This window comes from Micrasema longulum, unplaced genomic scaffold (assembly GCF_059751315.1).
Source record: "Micrasema longulum isolate JH-2025_06_02 unplaced genomic scaffold, ASM5975131v1 h1tg000430l, whole genome shotgun sequence".
Classification (NCBI taxonomy): domain Eukaryota; kingdom Metazoa; phylum Arthropoda; class Insecta; order Trichoptera; family Brachycentridae; genus Micrasema; species Micrasema longulum.
Genome location: NW_028277630.1, coordinates 838,890 through 864,792, shown reverse-complemented (window position 1 = coordinate 864,792; position 25,903 = coordinate 838,890). Strand labels below are relative to the sequence as shown.

The 25,903-nt window shown below is 32.2% G+C and overlaps 1 protein-coding gene across 1 annotated transcript in view; it reads left to right on the top strand.

The window, feature by feature from the left end:
• Positions 1 to 1,646: 1,646 nt before the first annotated feature.
• Positions 1,647 to 25,903, top strand: part of futsch (microtubule-associated protein futsch) — a 242,363-nt gene continuing 218,106 nt past the window's right edge. The window contains exon 1 of the mRNA XM_088226424.1: positions 1,647 to 2,121. Within this exon, the coding sequence (XP_088082550.1) occupies positions 1,911 to 2,121 (211 nt within the window). The 5' untranslated portion in view covers positions 1,647 to 1,910. The remainder of the gene's footprint in view (positions 2,122 to 25,903) is intronic.

Genomic DNA, 25,903 nt, shown 5'->3' with positions numbered 1-25,903 from the left:
TATTTATCAACAGCTAAGTATTTCAATTAAAGTGTGGAGGAATCCAATTAAAAAATTATAAAAAAGTTATTCCTTAAATACAGCCTATTCCTTAAATAATTCGTTTAAGAGATTTTTAATTTTCAATTTTATTTTATTTGGTAAACAAACAGTATGCACAGAAATATTGTCGATTTATTTATATACTCGTATTAGTGTAGGACACCCACGCACACACAAAAAATGTTTACTTTTGAGACAATAATTTAAATTATGTTAAATATAACAAATGTAAAAGATGAGAAATGAAAAATATGTATTCAATAATAACATTTATTAAATACCTGCTTCTCTCAAAATTTATTTATGTGCTTTTTGACTTAAATTTATATATATAGCGGTATAAAAAATATCAGCCTCGGTAAATCTATTGTTATATTGCTCGCATATTCATGTATTGTATATTGTTTTATATAGTTTGTTGACGCGTTGGCTGTGTAAAACAGAAGATGTTGTCTTGTAGGTCTAGATGGCACACAGAATGGAAGTCCTTCAAGTAGATTAAGGAAATCAATTTTATTATTTTTTTAATTTGTACGAAAATAACTGGTCTAACATTGTTCTTTGATATTTAAGAGAGTTTATTCCACGGTACTGCATACTTTAAGCATAATTAGAGAAGTTAAGGTTTAACGGGTAGTCGACCTGTTTAAATAATTTTCGTCGGACACTTTCTAGTCTATTTATAGTTACATTATAGTGCTATCCAATTGTGATTACTTTTATGTCGATTCGAAGGTAAAAATTGAAAATTCAGCGCAATGCCACTCCTTAGGGCTGGGAATTTATTTTCAGTCTCTGAAATGTATGTGCGCCGCTGCGACTTTTCTACCAGGAGACTACGCTCTCGCAGGAGGAGGAAGGTGTTCTGTTGCGCAGCCAGTTTGTTCATCGCACCGCCCCGAGTCAGCTGATACGCCGGCCTGCGCCTGCGCACGACCTCGCCCCTTCGGAACCGGCGAGTATTGACGTCGGAGAAAAACATCGGGCCGACGCGTAAACTTTCCGCAATTTTTCACGCCGGCTCACGACACACTAAAAAATCGAATTTCGACGGTCGAAATCACGCCATGAACTATACTGTTTTTTGAGATATCGATTGCTATGCGCACGAATATGTAATCACTTGTCCGAATATTACAACGTCCGACGTAATTTTTTTTTTTTACGATTTTTATCTTCATTTTTACATAACTAAGATGAGAATTTTGCGATCAAATTGGCAGGAAGTGGTTCCTCGGAATTCCCTCTGACTCCTTAATTTTGGGAATCCTCTCGTAGTTTCCCTTTGCAATTTTCGTCCTCTGTCCCGCTAGCAAATTGGCTATTACCGGAAACTCCTACAGGATCACATACAGGCATAGAGGTGTATTTGCACACAAATAGACCACTCCCAACTATCACTAAGCCATTTAAAACTAACGCGCAAAAAGGGATAAAGAATGTTTGGTTAGACGGTAGGTTTGGGGAAACATTTTCTGCGAAGTGCCGGGGTGCTTTTGCGGAAATCGTCGGGATAGGAGATAGGAGCGGGGGTACCAGGGAAACAGGCGGTTGCCGCAGAGCGGGCGGCAGGGGGATCTCCAGCCGGCTGGGCAGCCACAGCTGTCATTCGTGGAAGAACACTCGCCGCGAACACACCGCTCTTCGCTAGTACCGGTACTTGTCTTCAATCCGCGAATTTACTCTCTCAGCATTCAGATTTACGCGTCTCAGGTTATGCCGGCTACCAGGGTAGCATAAGAGCGAACGGTGATCCTGCTAGGACTGCGGCTCGCTCCGGGGCCGGGGTCGCCCTCACCCCGCGGGAGGTGAGGGGACGTTCGAGACTTCGTCTTAGCCGACTCTCGTATCTCTAGTCTTGTCTAGTCATGGAGGCTTCCGTCGGGAACCTCGGCGAGACCCCCGTGGCTGAGAAGCCAGGGTCCGCCAAAGATGACGACCGTTCCGTGTCTCTGGGCGCCGAGCTGAGCATGGGAGTCCCCCCTCCCAGCCCCCTCACCGGCTGTTACCTCCTGATCATCGTCGGAGAACCCTACTCCCAAGAACACAAGGAACTTATTCTGCAAAGACTCGCTAAAGGTTTGTGACAGATTATTTTTTAATTGAAAAAATAACCATGAACATAGAAGAAAATATGCAGTTTTTACATCCGCCTAATCCTAATCTTATCACAACAAATGCATTATTCTCGGGTCAATAATGTTGACCGACTTTTCTCAGAAAAGGACGGTTATTTTTTAATGGCTTCATCAAGCAATATATATTGATATAAATTAGTGCATACAAACATAAAATTAAAAATAAGATGAACGCTGATATACGTAACAATGTACTGTAAATATTAAATAATATTCATAAAAAAATGTATGCTAAAATGTGTAAATCAAATTGATTATAGAAACAACATTTTACTGTACATTTATTCCAAATTATCAATAAAACTTCTAGTTAATTATATACGTAATCAATAATTATTAATTTAATTGAAAATTATTGCCATTTGTTTTACATTGTGAACGAAATGTGTTGAGTACCGAATATTTCTAAATTTATGACTTTTTTTTGTTCGCTCTGAATGAGTTGTAATTTGTATATTAGCGTTATTTATATCTATATATTTTGCTAAATATTTCATTTTGATAGTGCCTTTTAATTTCAGATGTTAGGTAAAAATATTATTATTACATTTTGGAATTATTTTATTAGATTACGTGGACATTATTAGTAGATTACGTTAGCTATCAAATTAGGTACAAAAGGCTACGGTGATATGAAAATGACAGCAATTTATATGTTTTAATAATCAGGGTTGTAATGTTTCATGATTCATCAAAAAAGGGGTGATCGATTTTCTTCGGGGTTGTATCGTACGTCGGACAGGCGATATAAAGGGGACTAAAATTTAAAGGGTTTTTGTAACGCTACCAGTCTAAAAACAGCCATGACTCATTTGGTTGTACTTGTTTTATTTAGCGTACATACTCTCATTAGCGGTTAGCCGCCTATAACAACTTACGTAGTTACCCGGCCGCGGCACAACGCGGCCGGCTGCAAATGGCAAATAAAAAAACAGATTCGCGTTGCGAAGTAAGAGTCTTTATACTTTTTTCTGATTGCTTTCTTTGAACTGATTAAAGCGCTGGTTGGGTATTGCACGACCTACCCAATAGAGCTGGAATCAAAATAATAAATTTATTATTATTGCCAGAAAAACACAAGTTCATATTTTCATATTTAGGCAAACGTCCCGTCCATGATAAGGCGTAGGTCTACACAGTTATTATGTAGGTTATCTAGTGCACTAAAAAATAAATACAATTTTTGAAGTAATTATGATAATGATGATAATGACGAGGATGATAATAATGATGATGATGGTGATGGTGATGATGATGATGATGATGAAGATGATGATGATGATGATGATGAAGATGATGATGATGATGATGATGATGATGATGATGATGATGATGATGATGATGATGATGATGATGATGATGATGATGATGATGATGATGATGATGATGATGATGATGATGATGATGATGATGATGATGATGATGATGATGATGATGATGATGATGATGATGATGATGATGATGATGATGATGATGATGATGATGATGATGATGATGATGATGATGATGATGATGACGATGACGATGATGATGATGATGATGATGATGATGATGATGATGATGAAGAAAAAATTGAGTTTTGACCTTGGTCAAAATTCAACAAAATGTGAATATCCCAAGAAAATGGCCGGGAGTCATTTATACTGGGAATTACTAATTAAAATGGCGGACGTTTTTCAGTCGCTTTTAACATGCATACAACTTGACTGATTTTAATAGCAAACTGCCTACACAAATAAATAAATAAAGGTAAATAAAATAAAACTGTTGTAAATCAAGTCTGCTAGGTAAGTATTACATAATCCCGTACACAGCGAGACAAACTACAGAACCGGAACAATACACGCTTGCTTCCATACATACGTAATTTAATCAGTAGAAAAGATGCTTCATAGAACTATAGCTTCAAATTATGTTCTAAAAATGAGCATTGTCACGTCATGCTGCATCATTGCCGTGCAAAATGAGCAGTAGAGTAAAAAAGACTAACTTCTTACGCCAGTTTACTGTGAATTCAAACCTGTAAATCGCGTCATTTTACGCTGCATCACATTTACCGACCGCTGTGCGTAAAACATTATTTCCCATAAAATAAAAATAGGTTCCGAAGCCTCAGTTGAATAGAACATAAGACGGGTGCTTAGTGCCGCATCTAGTGTATCCATATAAATATATATATATATAAATATGTATCAATGATTTTAATCAGAAAATACTTGTTATATTTTTGTCACAATCAGAATTAAACTGGGTGTGCTTTAATATAATACATTTACCACTGATAGTAAGGCCCGTTTCATACATATAGTCCAAATTCACCTGGCACGGTAAAATTAGGGTGGATTGGTATTCAATTTATCATATTCTTTTTTATTAAAAAAAGTATGTATTCAGCGGCAACTCTCAAGTAAAAATCCAACAAACGGAAATCGAGTGGAAATTAGTTTACCTCGTGGATACTGGAGAGTGCGTTTGCTTGCCATTAAATAAATACTTGTAATAAAAATATATAATTGTACAATAAAATTTAATCTATCCAATGTTATTTAATCATGCCGTGTGGATTTTTACGGTCGTCTGAAATGGGCCTAACAGCCGACGGAAAACAGGAATTCCCGGAAACCCTTAGTAAATTTAATTCATGCAATAGAAACAGTTAAGAGAAATATGTTTCGCTAACATTAATTCACCATGCGTTTTTAATTAGATCATTATTATTAAAATACGTAATTATCATTTTGTTAATTGTTTTTGACAGTACCCAAGGAACAATAATTGGATTCTTTTCTAAAGTTGACGATTTCCAAAATACATAAAGTGAATTTTGTATCACATCATTTATATTTTTAGGAACGCAAAACATGTAATAATAACATATAACACACAATTACCTACATTTTTTTTGCCAAAACGAACAAATTTTTTGTGATTTTGTAATTAAAAACTCTGTTGTACTCCAAAACAAACTATTTCTGATATGGACATAAAAAATATACATATTTAAAAAAAAAAATCCGGAAAAATTAAGTTTTTTTTACTTGATGTAATAACTTATGTTTACATAAAAGTTATTAAATTATTTTACCAATTAGCGCTTCACCCTTAAATGGGCATCTTTAGACTGGTGAATATTGTTTATTTGGTGGTAATCAAGGTCAAACATGTCGCGTTTTTCTAGTGATGTATTTTTCAAAAATTTATTTTTAAAATTTATGTATGAAAACGTTTCTGCACAATATCCAGATTAATTTTAAAAATACAATTAATTATTCTGAATCCATTTTATATATTTTTTTCGGTATTCGTAGTATGTGATATTTCCCTATTATACACATTCTTATTGTTAACGAAAAGGCGGACTATAAATGAAAAACGAATGTTATTCAGTTGTGTGATTTAGAAATATTTGAGAAAGGATAGGAACATGGAATGGATACCTACTTTTAATATAATCTCAATGTTCTTCAATTTCTGGCACTTGATGACAAAATGAACTATAAAATGTAACAATGTTTTCCACGACGCGTGAAGATTCCAACCACTTTTTATCCGATTTTATGTGAAGTCAAAAATGTTGTTTGGTTTTTGTTCTAAATCCGAATCTTCTAATTTTGATTTCTTCTATCTTGATGCAAGGTAGGTACCATAAGGGTGGGTCAAAGGAAGGATGGGAACGAAAGGTAATCGGCCAGGAATAGTATCGATAAATGCTGTTATTTACTTAACAGTTATACTATTCAAGATTACTTTATTAACTCTCATGGCAATCTGCTCTGATATTTAACTTTGACCTATATTATTGGGAAAAAAGGTAAAAAAGACCTTCGTATCCATGGGTCCCCAAACCATCGCAGCCCGTTTGCCTCGCTGTCTTTTAGTTATTGCGTCCTGTTGTCGTAATATTTCACATAACGGGATTTCTTTTATTGTTATCCACATCGTATGTTCATTACTTTCCTTGTTTTTAATACCGATAAAATATATTGCCCATTCAAATATTCTTCATTAAGCCACCAACCGGCTTGAACCGATCTAGATTTTTTTTTCTAAATATTGAGGTATTGACCTACATTGAATTTGACGCCCTTTTAAATATTTTCTTTTTTTACCGATCTTTAAATCCATGTTTTATATATGTTTGGATAATTTATATAGCGCCGTTTTTGTGAAAATCACCTCAAAAGCGCTGTACAATAAATAAATATCCCACCACGTCTTGCAGCTACAGAGCGCATGGACGGTTGGGATTCTTGTTCCTCGTCTCCAATTATGATATACAGGAGCTAGATTACAGCACGTCTTGCAGCTACAGGGCGCATAGATAATACGAAATCTAGCCCCTATTTACATTTTTTATTTGACAATAAAGTTTAGAGATTTAGTGATATTTAAAAAAAATAAATTAGAAAACATTTTTTTAAAAATAAAAGATAGATAACAACAAGTCTTGCAGCTACTGAGCTCATGGATGGTTGGAATTCTAGACCTCATTTACTAAATTTGGACATTTGATAGTTGATAACATTTACCTATTGAAGCTGGATTAATAATCGTCTTGCAGCTACAAAGTGCATGGACTAGTGAAATTCTATCAACTTAAAATTATCAATAAATTTACAAAAACAATTATTGAGCAGAATAGTAAATTTGTTAAGTGTTCGTGCTAAAAAGTAAACAATAAAAAACTAAACAGATAAAGCATTTCAACACCATGGATAACATAACATATTAAAATATCCGAAGGGTAGCTTTCGTAGATTTTGGGTGTTGTTCATTTGTTCGTTTAATATATCAATATTCCTATACCCGTCATTGAGATAAATAGTAAAAATGTGGAATAAAATAGTTATAGATAATCTGATATAGTAACAATTTGCCTTGAAATACGACGAAATCATTATTAACGTTTTTTTAGACGAACAGAATTTCGATCAACTGTTTCCATGCATCGATAACTATCTACAATGCAGTCCATTAAAAAAACTATTAGGTGACCTTAAAATTAAACAGTAGTTTTTTACACTTTAGAATTGAACGCAGTTATGCAGAAAGCAGCCGGTCTAAAATTTTGAAAAACTGAAATATTAGTTTTATCGGATGCCGCAAGGTTAATTCCTTGTTCTGCTAAAACAGCCAGGCCGTTTTCTTACAAAAAAATGTAATAATCACTAGAAAATAGTGTTGATTACAAAACAGCATTACTCAATTTGCTACACCTACAGCACTCAAAAAATCTTGCGGTATAGATGCTAATAGAAGAATAATGCCTCCAGAAATATATTTTTCCTAAATAAATTAAAGAGGATAAATACATTAGTATAAGTACATATTTTTTTTTTTTAATATTTTTTTATTTTAATTTTACTTTATTTGGGATTTTTACAGCAACTACATTTTTAAAAAAAGTAGACATATATAAACAGTACTAGAGCCAATTAAAAAAATCCACTGTAAATCTAATGACAAATAATTTATAAGAAAAGAGTTGAAGTAATTGCATGTGTTTGACGTCTGTATTCATGTGTGTGTATGTGAATGTGTGTATGCATGAATAAATGAGGGAGAGAGCACATGCTTGGTGGCCTCCGTGGTGTAGTGGTCAAGACGCTTGACTCACGCACGGAAGGTTCCGGGTTCGATTCCCGGTGAGAACACAGACATTAAAATGACATTTTTCTTAAGCCTGGGTGTTCTGTGATGTAATTCACCACTGTTATTGGGCCTCCTGGCCTGTTGTGGTGCAAAAATAAATAAAATAAAATAAAGGGACCGGAAAGAGCTTGGTAAGAAGAGTATGGTAAATTTCAAAACTTTTAAATTTATAAATTCGTTAATGTAAAAATATGTTTTAATTAAGAATGTCACATCATACTTTTAAAGTTTAAATGAGGTAACCTTTTGTATTAGATCTGGCTGTTTTCTACAAAATGCATATTTAAGATTGTGTGGTCAGCAGACTTAAAAAACTCCTTAAATGATTTTTTAAGTTACTGTAACAAATTATTAAAGCAATTCTTTGCACTTAAATACACTAATATAGATATAAAATAATGTGTTAAATACATAATGACAGAACATTCTTTTGTGTTTTACTGAGGCTAGCTTATTTCTGCGAAATGCATATTGTAGGTTGTGCGGTCAACCAGACTTTAAAAATCTTTAGAACTGGTAAAATACATTAAAAAATATATACATATATATTAAAATAAAAAATCAAATATATTCATTATTTATCATTTGTCAAAGTTAAAATATTCCAACTGTCTTTTTAAATTGGATTGTTCACTCTTTTCACAAAGTTATCAAAAATCTCAGCTACACTTTTCTACGGCTGGCTACTTTCTGCATAACTACGTTCAATTTGCAAGGCAAAATCCTTGCAATTTTTTTGGACCTACATACATATGACAAGGCTTTTAAATAGAGGTAAAGTTATTAGTTCAAAAAATCTCTGTTTTTTTATTTGCTTGTTGCAAAAAAGATCTGTAAGTTAGATCTTTCTTTTAGATTCGACCTGTATTTAAATATGGTTTCCTGGTATCATCGGCCTACATCCCCATAAGCAGATGATCCATTTTTTTTCAATTTATCTAACATTCCACTGGATTTAGTAAGAATTACGCAATACATTATATTTTTTTCTGAGAGTCTTAATTTATTTTTGGCTGAAAAACGAAAATCTTGGGAAAAAAAAATACGAGAAGTTTAGAGTCAATTACTTTGGACATGTATCAGGATTGCATAACACGCAGGAGGTGTATTTGACCCATGATGTTAATTCATATCAAAATACTTGAGTTACCGGATGCGGAAGTCGGAACACGTCGTTCGACTAAAAAGATGGCGGTGTCTGCCGGTAGTCGATTGTAACGCGATTCATTCTTACGGCTCAAGAGTTTATGATCATAACTGGAATTTGCATACAGACAAACAGATGTGCAGTGAATCGAACCTCAGTTTATTAGATAAGGTTGAATGCAATTGAGGACCCTAGTATCAAAGTCGGACCATCGCCATTTTTTCATAATATGTTATTTTGATTGGTTATGACAGAAAAAAACAATTTTCTTGACAAAAACTCAAGATGCGTATCAAAAATTGGCATTTGGAATAGAAATTTAGGTATTTAATATGTAACCAATAATAAAAACGGACATTTATTCACCATGTTTGCATCAAAAGCGGACATTCTATACATTATGGGCGCTCAAGTGTCATGGCGGCCGTTTTTTCGACTTCTTTTGACAGTTCAAAATCAACCGACGAAGTAGGAGCGTCTTTGTCATTTTTAAGAGTTTAGGAGAGTGTTGTTATGTCATCATCATTCCCTTTCCCCATCTAACGGTGCATAGAGCACTGCATTGGTACACCAATTGCAGCGTATCTTGATATTTTTTTACATAAAGGTAAGATGAGCAGTCTTACGCTTCAGGTATCAGTCCAGCGACTATGAAATATTCTAGTGTGAAAACATCCTTTAAAATAATTATTTCATATCAACCATGTCGGGAATCGAACCTGAGACTTCTTGCATAGTAGGCTCACACGCTGACCATGGCCGTTACTATGTAGTAAAAAAAGTGTATAGAAATACATAGAAATATACTGAATTTAACCCCCCTTATCATTATTTTATGAATCTTGACCATAGTAAACATTAAAAAAAAAATTGAAAAATTAGGCGAAATAATTCAATTACATGAACCTCACCCGCATGAATAAATGTTTCAGCTTTTTAACTTCACAAACGTCAACATATGAAAGAATTGAAGGAATATTGAAGGAAGGAAAAGGTGGCCTCCGTGGTGTAGTGGTCAAGATGCTTGACTTACACACGTAAGGTTCCGGGTTTGATTCCCGATGAGAACACAAAAATTTTATTTTTTATTTTTCTCAAGCCTGGGTGTTTTGCGATTTAATTCACCACCATAATTGGGCCTCTTGGCCTGTTGTGGTGTAAAAATAAAAGAAAAAAAAGAATAAATATAGATAATTTGGTGACGTATTCAAAATAAAAGAAATTAATTGGATTATTATTCTACTTTATTTTTTATAAAATATACAAAGGGTATATTGTGATGCGTTTGTTTGAAAATGTCCTAAGACGATTTTGTATACATCACCAAATTAAATATGGAATTCTACCAATTGTCTGCATACACAATAAAAAAGAAATATAGATGTTTAAATATGGGCAGAATGGTGATTGTTACACAGTGTGAAAAGTGGCCACTTAAACCAGCCAATGACACGTCATTAGCCCTTTATGTTCTTCATCTTTGTTGTACTATGTTAATAGTAAAACTGCTCCGTTAAGAGTAGTTGAGTCGCCTTCTGTTTGATGCGCGTATGCGGTTTCTGAAGTTTAAAATTGTATGTATAAAACCATAATAAGTTTCATAAACCTATGTGCAAAACTAACAATTAATGTTGTGTGGGTACTTACAATTGAATTAAAAAATTACGAGTAAAAATTATAATTCGCGCTAAAAGCAAATCTGTAAAACGTTTTAATATTTGATAAGGTGTTTTCCTCTTAGTTAAGAAATGTCAAATTAGGCAATAAACTTTTAAAATTCGTTTCACCTCTATGTCACTTTTTTATATGACTCATAAGTAATATTGCAGGAGTACCAAAGTTAATTTCTGTAATTGGTGCACTACGCAATGAGGCAAATCGCCAAAAAATAATAGAATCAACCGGTAATTGTCTTGGCCTTGAACGCCAACTCCCGTGCAAGAGTGCAGACTATCATAAATGATGAATTATTTATCTCTTTCTACGGTTAATAAGATGAAATGATAAGGAAACGCTACCCACAGAATTTGCACAGAATCATTCATGTTTTCCGGATACGTTTTTATTCATAATGGCACGCACACACTCAAACACTGAAGACAAATAACTACTACTACTACAACTACTATCATCACGCCATTTCCCCGTAGGGGTAGGCAGGGAGAATGGACCGCCAAACACGTCTATCTTAGCATACATTCCAAGCTTCTTCCACATTCATACATGCCCTTCGGTTCTGTCTGCTTTTGACATGACCAGACTTAAGATTTTGGTTTATCTGATCATGCCACGTCTTCCTTGGTCGTCTTTGTCTCACGTTACCGTTCATTTTCACCATATATAATTGTTTTACCATTCTTTCGTCGTCTATTCGTTCTACGTGACCGAGCCATTTCAGAGACCCTTTCTTAATATTATCAATTATATTTGACTCAGATTTACACTCTCACCTGATTTCATCATTCGTAACCCTGTCATACATTGATTTCCCAGTCATTCGTCTAAGAAATCACTCGCCTTTCATCCTTCCTCTACCAGTTCCATATTTCACTTTCATACATAAGTGTTGGGACTAAAACTCCGCTGTGCACTGCCAGTTTAGCTTCGATTGACATATTAAAAAATAAAAAAAACCTGTCCATATTTTTATAAGCAATTACTGTGCTTAGTGCCCCGTTTATTTTGTTGCCCGCGTTCACTCTCCTTTCAACACCTTTTTCTACTCTTCCGTCTCTTGAAAACATGCTTCTCAGATACACACATTCTTCTACTTATTCCGGACATTCGTTGTTTACATTTATGATGCAGTCAGTAACCTCACTATCCTTTCCAAATACCATCACTTTTGACTTACTTTCGTTCATCGCCAATTCGCTCTCCAGGCATACATCATACACTCTAGAGACTATTTGTTGCAAATCATCCTTGCTGCTTGCTAACAGAACTGCATCATAAGCATACAACTTACTGAAAAGCAGCTTACTGAAAAATTATCCATTTTTGCTCCAATACCCATACATTCCATCTCTTTCATACAGTTGTCCATGTACAGATTAAACAACCATAGTGACATTACACATCCCTGTTTCACGCCTTTTGAGATCGCAAACCAAGATGTAAACCCCCCATTAACTCTTACAAAAATCCAAAACATTGATTTTTTATCTTTCTCGAGCGAGTATTTAGGATTTGCTTTGGAAAGCCAGATTATCAAATGTCTCTAATGATTTGAATTACGTACCCGATCTCAAATTTATAAAACAAGTATCAATAACTTGAATATGCCCACTTGGGCGAAAGCGCTCGTTAGTCGATAACAATATGTAAAACTAAATAAAAAAACTTGATTTATACTATGTAACAAAAATATTAACTTTGTAGTTTCATAAAGAGGTATCTACAGAAAACATCCTCTTCACCAAACTGACCATCGGCCTTAATGTTATTAACATAATCAGGATTCACTGCTGTTACTATGCAGTGCCCTATACATCAATATGTTCGGAAAGAGAATGATAATAATATAATAAAAACAGTAATATCGTATTATTAAGTTAATTGACCCAACTTATTCTTACTTGACCTAACTTCACATAACAAAATAAATTAAAAAATAAAACATTCATTAATGTTGCAATAAAATTAAAGGGGGCTAAACGACGTTCAACCATTTCGTTAAACGTTTATTCTAGCCATTCAGTTGAATGACAGAATTAAATAAACAGCCTAGTCGCTTTTGCGGAGAGGGCGATTAACTATTTGGCGGCGACATATCATGTTATACACGGGTATACTGGATGTCAAAAATAAAATAATTCATTTTAATATCGAATTATTAATTTGAATAATAGCCTCATCCGTGTTTTCAGAACGTGTGAATTATAAATTTGAATCCATACAATGCGACCGTTATTTGATTAACGATAATTAAGACAATCTGCAAAGATAATTCGATTCTACTGAAGATAAAATTGCAGTTAGACCAAATACGCAAAAGACGTAAATTAAATTTCGTATGTACATTAATTTGCATTAATTAATTCTCTTTTTTAAAAATCGAACCTTGTCGGTATATAATTATTTTACCTTGTTGATTTGCGTTGCTGCCATTTTAGAATCAAACGCTTTTATCACAATATTTTGAGTTCATTTAAATGTTTGTAGACAAAACACTGGATTTCACCCCCTAGGGAGTCATTGAGGTCAACAAATTACACAGAGATGAAGAACATTTTAGAGAAGGGAAGGGCCCTTGGCCTCGTGGAGTTTGGGACACGTTATTATTATTTTTTGTGCATATGTGTATTTGTATGAGTAAAAAAAATAAAAAATAAAAATCTTAGCATCTAAATGAAAGATGCAGATTGAAGTTATCCAAAGCGTTTTATGGGGGTTTCATTATTAGCTTATTTGAAGAGGCAAGGTTTCTGGGGCCTGAAGTTTACTAGCGACTGCTTTGTAACATTTCTGTAACCAACCTCCTTTGGTATGAGTCAACTTTCGAACTAACGAAAGTTAGCTGAAACCAAATAAGGGTTATCACTGAAGTTCTTACAGCGCTCAACAGACTAAAAAAACAAACACTTTTCTAGAATGATCCTTTCTGAAATTTTGATTTTGATAATTTTTGAAATTTATAAAAAAAAAACTGGTCTCCTGTATACATAATGAAACATCCAATCAAACAAACAAACATTCAAACAAACATTCTCAAACAAAATAATATTTTCATAATTTAATCACTGCATGTTTGTCCTAATCAGTGAATGTGCTTATTAAAATGCGTATCGTGTTAGTTTTATATTTTTGTGCAACAACTATGGTAAAGGTGTATAGTGGGTTTTGCATGTTGGTTTGCATGTTGGTTTAATTGGTGTCCTGACGAAGAGACGGGTACGTCTCGAAACCGATAGACATAGAAAAGTCGGTAAGTGGTTTTATACAAATATTAAATAACTTTTATTTATATTCATTTTTGTTTCTTTTTTCATTGTTTTATATTTACTTACAATTTCTTCTTCCTTCTTCTCTTCCTTCCCTATTTTCCCATCCCACTTCCTTTTGCCCCTAGCGAACTGTACGTTTTGTTTTATTTTTATTTTTGTTGAAACCCGTAAAAGGTCTTATTATTTGTTGTTATTGTTTATAATGATAACTGTGTTGGTTTCAAAATATTTTTTTTTAAGTATAAAAAAAAATAAAATTATAATAACTCGACTCAAGCGTTACTTTGGCAAAGGTATGTTTATCATATTGTTTGTTGATTTATTTTTTTTTTTTTTTTTTTTATTTGAAAATTTATTTATAAACCCTTACGGATTATAACATTCATTTTACATAAAATAATATCTACATTTTTCATTTATACTCTGTTGTTCAAAATAATATTTTTTACATCTTTTGTAAAGTTTGTCTGAGTCTTTTGTTTAGTTTTGTCTGGTAGTTTATTGTATAATTTCAATCCCTGGTTCATTAGTCTTGATTGTCCTTGTCTTGTTTTAGAAAGTTGTATATGGTATTTGTCTGATATTCTCGTATTATGTCCATGTTGACTACAATTTTTTATTAGTTTTAGTTCTTCGTCTACAATTACATTAGTGGCTAATTTATGGATAAATTTTAATGATTCTAGTTGAAAGAGTTCAGTTATATTTAATTGCTTAGTTTGTTTAAAAAGTTCTCTAGTTGCAGTTAAATAGGGAAGGTCATATACTAACTTTAATATTTTATTTTGTTGTCTTTGTAGTCTGTTTATGTCATTTTGATATCCTGCTCCCCATAATAGTTGCGTATAACATATTTTAGTTTTTACATAGGCTTCATACATTAGAATTTTTTCCGTTTTTGGAACAAAGTTTTTGATTTTTAAAAAAAGACTCGATAATGTCGCCACTTTGCTAATTAAATTGTTTATATGAATTGTCCATGTTAATTGTCTGTCTATTGTTAGTCCTAAGTATTTAACATGTTCAATTTCAGTAAGTCGTTCATTATTTATGTAAGCATCTACTTTATGACATTTTTTTCTAGTTTCAAAATGGATAATATTGCATTTTTTTTCATTAAGTGTAAGTAAGTTTGTGTTTGTCCATTTAGTCAACATAGTTAGGTCTTTGTTTATGTCATTGTTTGTTAATACGTCTGTTTGATTTTTATAGAATAGTCCAATGTCGTCGGCATACATAATAATTTTTCCCTTGAAATTGTATGAGTTTGATAATTTGACCATCTTCTCATTTTGGCGACGTGATTTTACGGTAATCACTTATTTATACAAGAGCGATTGGAATTTCTTATTTCACCATTAACACGCCATTTTGAATCATAACATAAAACAGAAATCACAACAAAATTATTAAATTATTAGGTATTTTTCTATCAATAATAAGTTCTCTATTTAAACATTATAAGTGGGTGCTAGTTGGCAGGGTGGATGGATTTTTCATCCACATTCTTAACTACAAACGAACTAGTTTTTTTTCTCTTTCAATGATTTCTACCGAAAACGGACCCAAAATGGAATTGATAAAAAAAAATTCAACAGGTATTTGTTTAGAATTATTATGCTTGAGACAAAATACAAAAAAAAAACTCAGAAAGGTTATTTATATTTATCTTATTATTATTCAGTAGGTACTCATTATTTTTTGTTTGCGCAACTTTGTACTTTGTTTGATTACACGGGAAACTTTGTCAAAAACATTTTATTATTAAAATCTACCCAAGGTAGCTTTGAATCAAAAATTAATATGAAAACGCTGAAGGTTAAAAATAAAAGCTGACATTAATTTAAAGTACCTAAAGAAAAAGAATGTTTTTTCTCAGGGGTGTGTTTCGCAAAGGCAAACATTTATGGGTTCAGGGACTTTTTCGGCGTAGCTTATTCTCTTAATTAAAATTTTGTTTTTGCCACACATTGCGCGGTATAATTTACATAAATTAATACCTACGTGAGGTTTTCAAATTAATTAGTTATGAATTAAAACCCGTAGGTACTTGAAAAAGCACAAGTCAGTTGGGATTTTTGACCTAGAAACTCGACATAAAATAAAAAGTAAACAATGAGAAATGATTCGGTGGATGATATCAGCAATGTTCAATAACAGTTTTTTTTCTAAAATATTATGATAAAAGTATTTTCGTTTTTCCATGCAACGGTGTAAAGAGCACTACACTGATACGCGAATTGAAACAAGGTTCAGATATTTAAAGTGCAATTATTAATCTCTACTAATAAATTATGAATAAAGAAGTAAAATAAATTCGAATACAATAAATAACGGAAATAATACCGCTCATTTTACCATAGAATTTGATTGTCCGTTATTTGCCGATTCATACTAAGATAAGGATGCATTGTGGAGAAATTGATACCTCTTTCACTTTATGCTTTCTGGGCCATACTAAAAAATGAATCGTGAGAGAACGAAGAATGCGGGTATTTTTTATCATTCTTTTGTGAAAAAAGACGACATTTTATATTTAATAATACGTGCAGGTAACATTTTTTGCGCTTAATATACCAAGTGCGCAGAAATTGGGATCAATGTTTCAATGGCGTCTTTTTAATAAAACGGGACATCTTTCCCAAGCTAATGTGGGCTGTAAATATTTCATTTTTATGTGAAAGAAGCCTATGAAATTCAATGTGCCCGCATTAGGGTGTTACTGCAGGTTTTGCTTTCCCGTTCCGTATTTTTTCTAGTTTAGTTTGGATAATGTTTTCTGGAATCTTTGGTTCTAATTCGAAATTGAGATAGCATCTTAGGTAACGGAGATGGAATCTGCGATGCTCCAAAATTAATGGAAAAAAGACGACAAAAGACAAGTTAACGGTTCCTGTGATTACCACAGCGAGGCATTATCAGCGCTTAAACACTCGATTTTGCATTGCTGTATTGAGATTAAGTTATTCGCATCTTCTGAATCCCTAGTACTAATATTTTTTACCTTTCAATGCCCAGTTTTTCTTATTTTAACCTAAAATATATTTTCATGTATGTTTTATGATGCAAATACTGGGAAAAATAATGAAAAAAAAAATGTTTATATTTGAAGCGCTAACTTTGTGGTTATTCATCATAATAAAATAAATAAAATAACTTTGTCTTTAACCACCAACTTTTTTTTTCCACCTACCGGTTTCAAAGCAAACAAGCTTCTTCGTCGAGGTTTACGTAACTAATGAATTAATACCTATTTTATTTTTATCATGCTATCTAAATACCACTCGAGGACCCAATAAATCGAGTCTTTTTTCCTTACAAGGGTGATTATTTGATATCAACATTTTCGAAGCTAGACAGGAAAAGACTAAAAGAATCTACATTGGAAAAAACTAAAAGAAACTATAATATTAGAGTAAAAGAACACTTGAGATGCTTAAATAATAATAATTTTTCTGAATTCGCAAATCATCTGATAGAAAATAATCATAACTTCAATAAAGACACTGTATTAAAAGTACTTTATGTTGAAAATAAAATATTAAAATTAGACAACTTAGAAATCTTAAAAATTAAAGAAGCGATTCATAATAAGAAAACAATAATTAATAACCAAATAAACAATATTTATTTTAGTCCTCTCCTGTCTAGCTTGAAAATATTAATATCAAACTACCCTTGTAAGGAAAAAAAGACACTATTTATTGGGTCCACGTGTAGTATTTAGTGAACACGATAAAAATAAAATATGGATTATTTCATTAGTTCCGTAAACCTTGATGAAGAAGCTTGTTTGCTTAGAAACCGGTCGGTGGAAAAAAAATAATTTTAAAGAGTTGGTGGTTAAAAACAAAGTTGTTGTATTTATTTTATTATGAAAATAATGAAATTTTTTTTTATCAGTTTTAATTTCATTTTTTAGGTAAGTGGACAATTGCTACAACGGGCATTCAAATGTTAAATAATACAAAAATATATATTTTTTTAAATACGATTCTTATGAACATCTTTTTATATAATATTGATAGTTGCGGAAACAGTTATACCTTCAAATATTTATAAAAAAAAAAATAAAAATATTATTTGAACTTTAGCTAAATTAAATTTTCGACAAAATACATGCAACTGTCAAATGTTTCAAATTTTATCAATTTTTTTTACCCTGGTGGAGATTTTTAAATGTAAATTTAAATGGCCCGTATGTGTTAAATATAATAAAATATTTGCCGAGTAAAAAACATGTTTGAAATCACTTTTATACACCGATATCAGTATGTAGCAGATCGTCTACATTAGGCATTGTGAGGTTAATGACTTAATTTTTTGTGTACATTTTGATACTATCGTAAAATACACACATTTTTAAGAACATTGTATTATGTTTTTTAAATCAGTTAATTGAAAATTCAAGACATTTTAAATATTGTCAGTCAATTGATCGACTATAACATAAGTATCATTAAAACAAATTACCTTTAATTTCGGTCAGTTTTTTTGTGGAAAGATATTTTATGAGGCATGAAATTGATTTGAAAATAATGGTTTCTTGTTTTTACTCAATGACAATGGCTCACATACTTTTATTATTTTAATCAAAACATGATTTATTCATAACTTGAAAACTCAAAGCCAGGATAATGCTGCACTAGTTGGCAAAAAATATTTTTTCTAATTTCAGCATTGAAAAACGTATTATCTTGAAACTAATTAAGATATTTTTTTTAAAAATTAAATTATTTACAGTCAATTCTTGATGGAATTCCATTGTAATGATGTAATAACTTATATATACATATAAGTTATTAGTTCCCTTAGTTGGACCCTGTTTATTGTAATAAAACAATAAATGTTTTTCATATAATAGAATCTTCTCTTAAAGTACACCGCCAACACATGTTTCAATAATTTGTATCACTCTGTTCCATTGAAGTATTGCGTATTGTATTTTTTTCAACTATATGCAATTTGCTTTTCAATTTGTTTATTAATGATGTTGCTAAATCATTCTCTTACTCTCGTTTTTGGCTCTTCGCGGACGACAACAAAATTCTCAAAATAATTCAAACTTTACAAGACTGCTTTCTTCTTCAATCAGACATTAACTCTTTTAACCGATGGTTTAAAGTCAATAAATTAGAACTAAATATTAAAAAATGCAAAATAATGTCATTTCATAGAACAAAACAACCAATTTCCTTCGAGTACCTATTAGAAAACTCCAAAATTGATGTAGTCAAGTCCATCAGAGATTTAGGAGTTGTTTTGGACTATAAACTGACATACAACGAGCATATAGATAATACAGTAAATAAATCACTGAAATCACTTGGCTTCATTAACAGAATATCCTCTGATTTTACTAATGTCCGTACAATCAAAACTCTTTATTGCTCAACTGTTCGCCCTCTTCTTGAATATGCCTCAGTGGTCTGGTCTCCATTATATGTCAATCGCATAAATCACATTGAATCAGTCCAACATCGCTTGCTTCGAAAAATAGCGTGGATGCTTGGACTAGAGAGAGATAATTATTCTTATGCTGAAATAGAGTCAATGTTAAATATTTCTAGTCTACAAAAACGTATAACTAATATTGACTCCATATATATGTTCGGCATACTAAATGGTATAATCGATGTTCCATCATTACTGGGACAAGTAAAATTCAATATTCCGACTCGTAGATTGAGAAACAATGAAGTACTGTTCATCGATCAGCATAGAACAAACTATGGCCTAAATTCTCTAATGACCCGCCTTTGTCGTATTGTTAACTCAAGACAAGATCTTGACTTTTTTGGTTTAAGTTTACAACAATTTAAACGAACACTAAATAAATAGTCCAGATCTTGTCTCGATGTCCCTTATGTTTGTCAATGCTTCTTTCTTTTTTTTCAATGTTTTAAACTATTCTTTTATTGTAATATTTAAACCTAATAAATTGTATACATGGACAATGTCCGTTAATAAATAAATAAATAAATAAACTCATTTTTAAATGTACCTACACTTAAGATAATATTTAGTTTCATATAAATTATCCTTACACTGTATAATATTTACCAGTCTGAAGATGCCCATTAGAGGGTGAAAGCGCTAATTGGTCAAAATAAATAAGTGGAAGTGTAACAAGTATTTTTAAATTAATAACTTATTTGTAAATATAAGTTATCACATCATTAAATATGATAAGACAAAATAAGTTGTTGAATATTTTTCAAACAATATCTTAATGGTAAAAACTTATTACGAGGACACAACTGACTACATTTTACATAGCTGTTTATCTTGTCAGCCTCGTGGTGTAATGGTCAGCGCTTTTGCCTACCATGCTAGAGGTTTCTGATACGATTTCTAACATGGTTGACATGAAATATTTATTTAAAAATGTGCTTTTACTCAAGAATATTTCATAATGCCTGGACTGGTACCTTAAGCGTAAGACTGATCATATTATCTTAATGTAAAACAAATATCAAGATACGCTGCGATTGGGGTATCAATGCAGTGCCCTATGCACCATTCAGTGCGGAAAGGAAAGGATGATGATGATGAGGTTTCATCTTGCCTTCATTTAAATGGCACAAAAAGAAAAAATATACCTACTTTATTATGAGGCATTCGATTTTTTTCTTTACGTGGAATCGTCAAAAATATTCATGTTAAAAAAATATTTTTTGAATGTTTCTCAAATCCATTTATATTTCTCCAAAAGACGGCTTATTTATTAAAAGTTTAAATGCCCTGGAGTTCAGGGCATCTAATCTAAGAAGTAAGTTTACCCTGGACTCCTCGTATTAGGTGAATTAGAACTTTAGAAAAGATAGGTGGCTGGTTAAGTTACTTTGGGGGCTTAAGGAAGCAGTTAAAGGAGAATTTCTCAAAACAAAAGTCAAGAAAAAGAAAAAAAAGAATTTTTATTTTAAACGAGAGCGAAATTTCCTTTGAGACTATCCGGAAACTTTTAGCTACTACGCAGAATAAATATGAGAAGTGCATTTATGGGGCTCATCCAACCTCTTTCATAACACGGACTATCTCTTCGTTCTAGTAACGAGAGAATCCTTTTAATACCCTGTCATCGCTCTAATTTTCTTGCCCTCTCTTTCACAGTAGTAGCCGCTCAATTGTGGAATAATCTACCCACTTATGTTAGAGACGCCCCTTTTTTATTTACATTTAAATCAAGATTCAAATGTCACTATCTTTTCCTTTATCCTTCTTCTTTCCTTCCCATCCCCTCTCTTCTCTTCATAGTATAATGTTAATTTTTTAAAAATATATTTGATTTATTTTGTTAATCTTTGTTTTTAATTTTTGTATAAAATTGTAAGATTCACTATGTCCATGTATTTATAATTTTCTCAAACTGAACGGTTAGGGTAGGTAGGAAGAAGTTGACTTAAGGCTATATGCCCGCCCTTATATGTATATATATTGTATATGTATATAAAGTGTCAAATAAATAAATAAATTGAAATTATAAGACGGACATAATCGGTCTGTGATGATATTGTGACATATTTGTTATCCAAGCAGAAGTGAAGTGGTAATGAATGCCTTATGCATAACTGGATGCACCGAGTGCATTTAAAAACAAATCAAAATATCCTTCTAATACATATTGCCGATATTGCGAATTCAGTTATAAAACAGAAAAAAAATAGTCATGAATCTTCTCAACCATTGACATTTTAAATATCTGATCATCTCTCAAATTGTCATTGGGAGACGTCTGACCAACTGAAAATGTCCTAACAAGACGAAACGCGTCACAATATACCCTTTGTATATTTTGTAAAAATAAACTTGTTTTATTTTGGATATATTACCAAATCCATATAATTACCAACGTACCTTACCTAGGCGTAGTTTCATTAGAAAAAGTCGAGATTAATAACAACCAATTTGTTGAAATAATTATTTTACATAACATGAATAACTTGAATTAAGGATGAATTTGTTGTTAAGGATACCTACAATAGTCTCATATTCCATACTTGTATTCCCTTCAAAACGCGATTTTGGTGAGTTGTGATACATCTTTTCAGAGAACGTATTCAGTATTCCATTTTACGGCACTTTTTATTTCGCTCCAATTTTACTTACAAATGTAACATATTTTGAACTTGTAACTAAAATACGTGTCCCTTTAATTCATGGTTGAAAAATGTGGCCATAAAACATGTTTATTTGTCATGAACCAAACAACGTTTCTGAAATTTGCGACGTGTGATGATGAATGAGGGATTCGTGTAATGAATTGCTCAATGTATCAAAGATTTCAGGCTCCTTTTTATTTTTTAAAAAGGCGTATTTGCATACCAAGGACATACATAATATAATAAACAGTTTCAAAACAGATTTTTATAACTTAATTTCGCGGAGAAAATCCCTCTAAACTTTAGATTCTAAAGCTTCCATTGCATAATGATATTTTAATATCAACAACTTACTACCGACATTTAATATCAATTAGTTTCCAGATGTTGTCATTTCTTTTTCAAAGCGCTCACTTGACAAAAATAAACAAATAAAAGAATACATAAAAAATGCAAAATATTTATTATTTTTCAACAACGCCATGCTATTTGGTCAAAAATAACTAGTTAAAAATAGGAAATTGATGGTTTCAAAGAACGTGATTGGTAACATTGAAGATCATCATCATCGTCATCATCATTCCCATTCCGCACCCAACGGTGCATAGGGCACTGCATTGGTACACCAATCGCAGCGTATCTTATAATAATATTTTTTGTTTTATGAAGATAAGATGATCAGTCTCACGCTTCACGTACCAGTCAAGGGACTATGAAATATTCTGTTGTGAAAAAACTCTTTTAAATAAATATTTAATTTCAACCATGTCGGGAATCGATCCGTATTGAAGATACTTAACAGTTATTTGATTAATATTTTTACAAAATTTTAAGATTTTTGAAAATTTCTTCGATAATTAATTACTACACAGTATTTTTTGTGTCTGGGCAGATAGAGAATTGTGTATGTGAATAAGAACCAGAACTCCGGACGAGTGTTTTGTTTGTGATTTGATAACAACTGTTCTCAGGTAAAAATTCTGAAAAAAGATATCGACTTGAAATAAGTCCGCCTCGTAGTGTAGTGGTAGAAATATTCGTCTACCATGCTTAAAGTTCTAGATTAGATTCCTGGCTGGATGGCCGTGAAATATTGACTGTAAATGTTATTCTTCACAGGAATATTTTATTGTTCCTGGACTGGCACTTGGAATGTCAGACTGATCCTTTTTTTGAATAATCCGAATTTTTTTTCAATTAATTTAATTGTTTCAATTTTAACGTGATTCTTATTTAGTCTTCGATGATATCACCTAAAATGAAAGTAGTGCTCTGTGGGTAATATTGTGACTATTAAGGTATCTCGTTTACATTATTTGTAAAACGAATATTGTCAACTTTCTTTTCAAATACTAAAATTTACAAATAATACTTCTTAGCATTGGTATATATGTATACTACTATAATGTAATTATACATCAGTGGTTCATGGAAATTATTGACCAAAACAAAACTTTCATTTTATGTTTTTGAATAAAATGTCCAACGTTTTGTTTGAACGGGTTGATTTTGTGTATTTATAAACTTTTCTATCTATTAGCAAATTTATCGGTTGAAATAAAATTTGTTTTTTTTTGTTCAAAATAAACCAACAAATCATCAAGCCGTAGCCCCATAGGGGTAGGCAGAGAGGATAGAACACCAAATCACTGTCTTTACATACAGACCTCGCTTCCTCTACATTCATACATCTTTTCATGCACGCACGCCGATTATTCCTACTCTCGACCTGTCCATCTTCAAGTATTTGCTTGTGCCATGTCTTTCTCGGTCTTCCTCGTTGTTTGCATCCATCAACATTAGCATCGTAGATTCTTTTGGCCGCCCATTTGTTCTACATGTCCAAACCAACGCAGCACCCCTTTCTTGTAATATGAAATAAAAAAATCCAAATTCGTACTAACAAAGACGTATTGTGAGTCAATATTAGAATCCATGTTTATATGTGGTCCGTTCACATGAGTGGTACAACGTGTAATTCCGCAAATATGTGAACATTTTTTAAGCTTTTTTCAATGTCTGAGCAGTTGAGATTTATTTTTAGTTCATGCGTATCCAGTCTGAACCTAGCATCATGCTGGAACAGATCGAATCGTGATAACAGATACATTTATGTATGCAAATAACAGCAAAAGCCATGCTTGAGTTGATAACACACGGGAATTTAATTACTGCTCTATAAAAATTCATTCTTTTGCTACAAATAATTCTTTCCAGCAAATAAAAAATGCATTATGTACATGACGCAAGTTATCTTGATTGTATTTTTGTACCATGTTATTCATTAAATTATTACGGTTGAATCTTTTTGATATTGCTTTCCTATAAATAAAATTAAAGTGTCTTCCGAAAAAGAGTACCATAATCCTATTACTTGAATTCAGAATCCAAATTTAAAAAATGTCATTTTATAGTATGGCACGGCCATTCTTTTGTTACAGTAAATCTAAAACGGGGAGATTTAGCTTACACTTTTTTAAAATCTTTTTTAAACATTACATATTATTTTACGAAAATAGCTGTAACAAATTTATCAAAGAAACGAGTTTAAAGCATAATTTTTTTAGGCAAGTTACTAGGAAAACATAAACAATCCTTGGACATAGGTAGGTACTCTTAATATTCTTAAAATTATTTTGCGGACTACCAGGAAATTTTAAAAAGGAATTCGACGTAAAAAAACATTTTATCGAAAATTAGGTATTAGAGCATCATGCTTGATGCTGCGACAATGACCTGTTTCTCAAAGGCGAATTGTTGCTGCTATCCTGGGATAAAACGAGGATGTTATTATCGATTGAATCCGAGAAATTTAGTAATTTTATTAAAGTTTGCTTGTTTATTAAAAAAAGTTAATTTCTCGGAACCAAACGATAATAATATCTTCACTCGGTCCTAGGATAGCAGCAACAATTCGCGTATGAGAAACACGTATTTGTCGTAACATCAATCTTCTTTCTTTCATAACGCCCTGATACTTTATTTGTCGCGAAACCTATTACCGACAAACGATAACAATCAAGTTTCTGATTGTGATATCTGATCATGTTTTTACACGGCTGGTTGGGGGAGAGATAGTTTTAATATTTTCCAATATTTTTCCCATAAACCAAAAAATATCTTCGTAAACATTTTTCGTAAGTCCGACAAAACCAAAAAAAATGAATTTAAACCGAGAAGAGTCTACTTCTATTTATTTTTTCTAGCTTGAATACATAAGAAATTAATTATCGGCTGAATAAATTATTTTATACTGTATGTAAAAATGCCTGCTTTAAAACACATTACACAATCCAGAGAAATCTATTATCACAAAAATGAAGTAGACTTCATCATTCCCTTTCCGCACCGCATGGTGCAAAGGGCACTGCATCGGTACACAAATCGTAGCGTATCTTGATCATTTCTGTTACATGAAAGTAAGATGAGCAGTCTAACGCTTCAGGTACCAGTGCAGGGATTACGATATATTCTAGCGTGAAAAACACCTTTTCAGAATATATTTCAAATTAACCATGTCGGGAATTGAATCCGAGACCTCTCGCGTGGTAGGCAAACGTACTGACTATTACAGGACATGTCAATAAAACATTCTCATATTTAATTTAAATCATATGAGAAACTTAGCCAAAATAAATCGTTTATGTATCGAGTGATTAGCGCTATATTTTTTTTATAGTTTTGCAATTTTAAAATTACTCCTCGTGTGACGTCACAAGTCCTCCCCGGTGAGTTCTACTGAATAATAAATTGACTGCCTGTAAACCGGAAATCTATCACAACACTCTATCATTGGTTGATTCGGAAGAAATAGTGGCGACGTCCAAAATAGTTAGGTTTTATTTAAATAATTTTTTTTTTCACAGATTTTTAAGA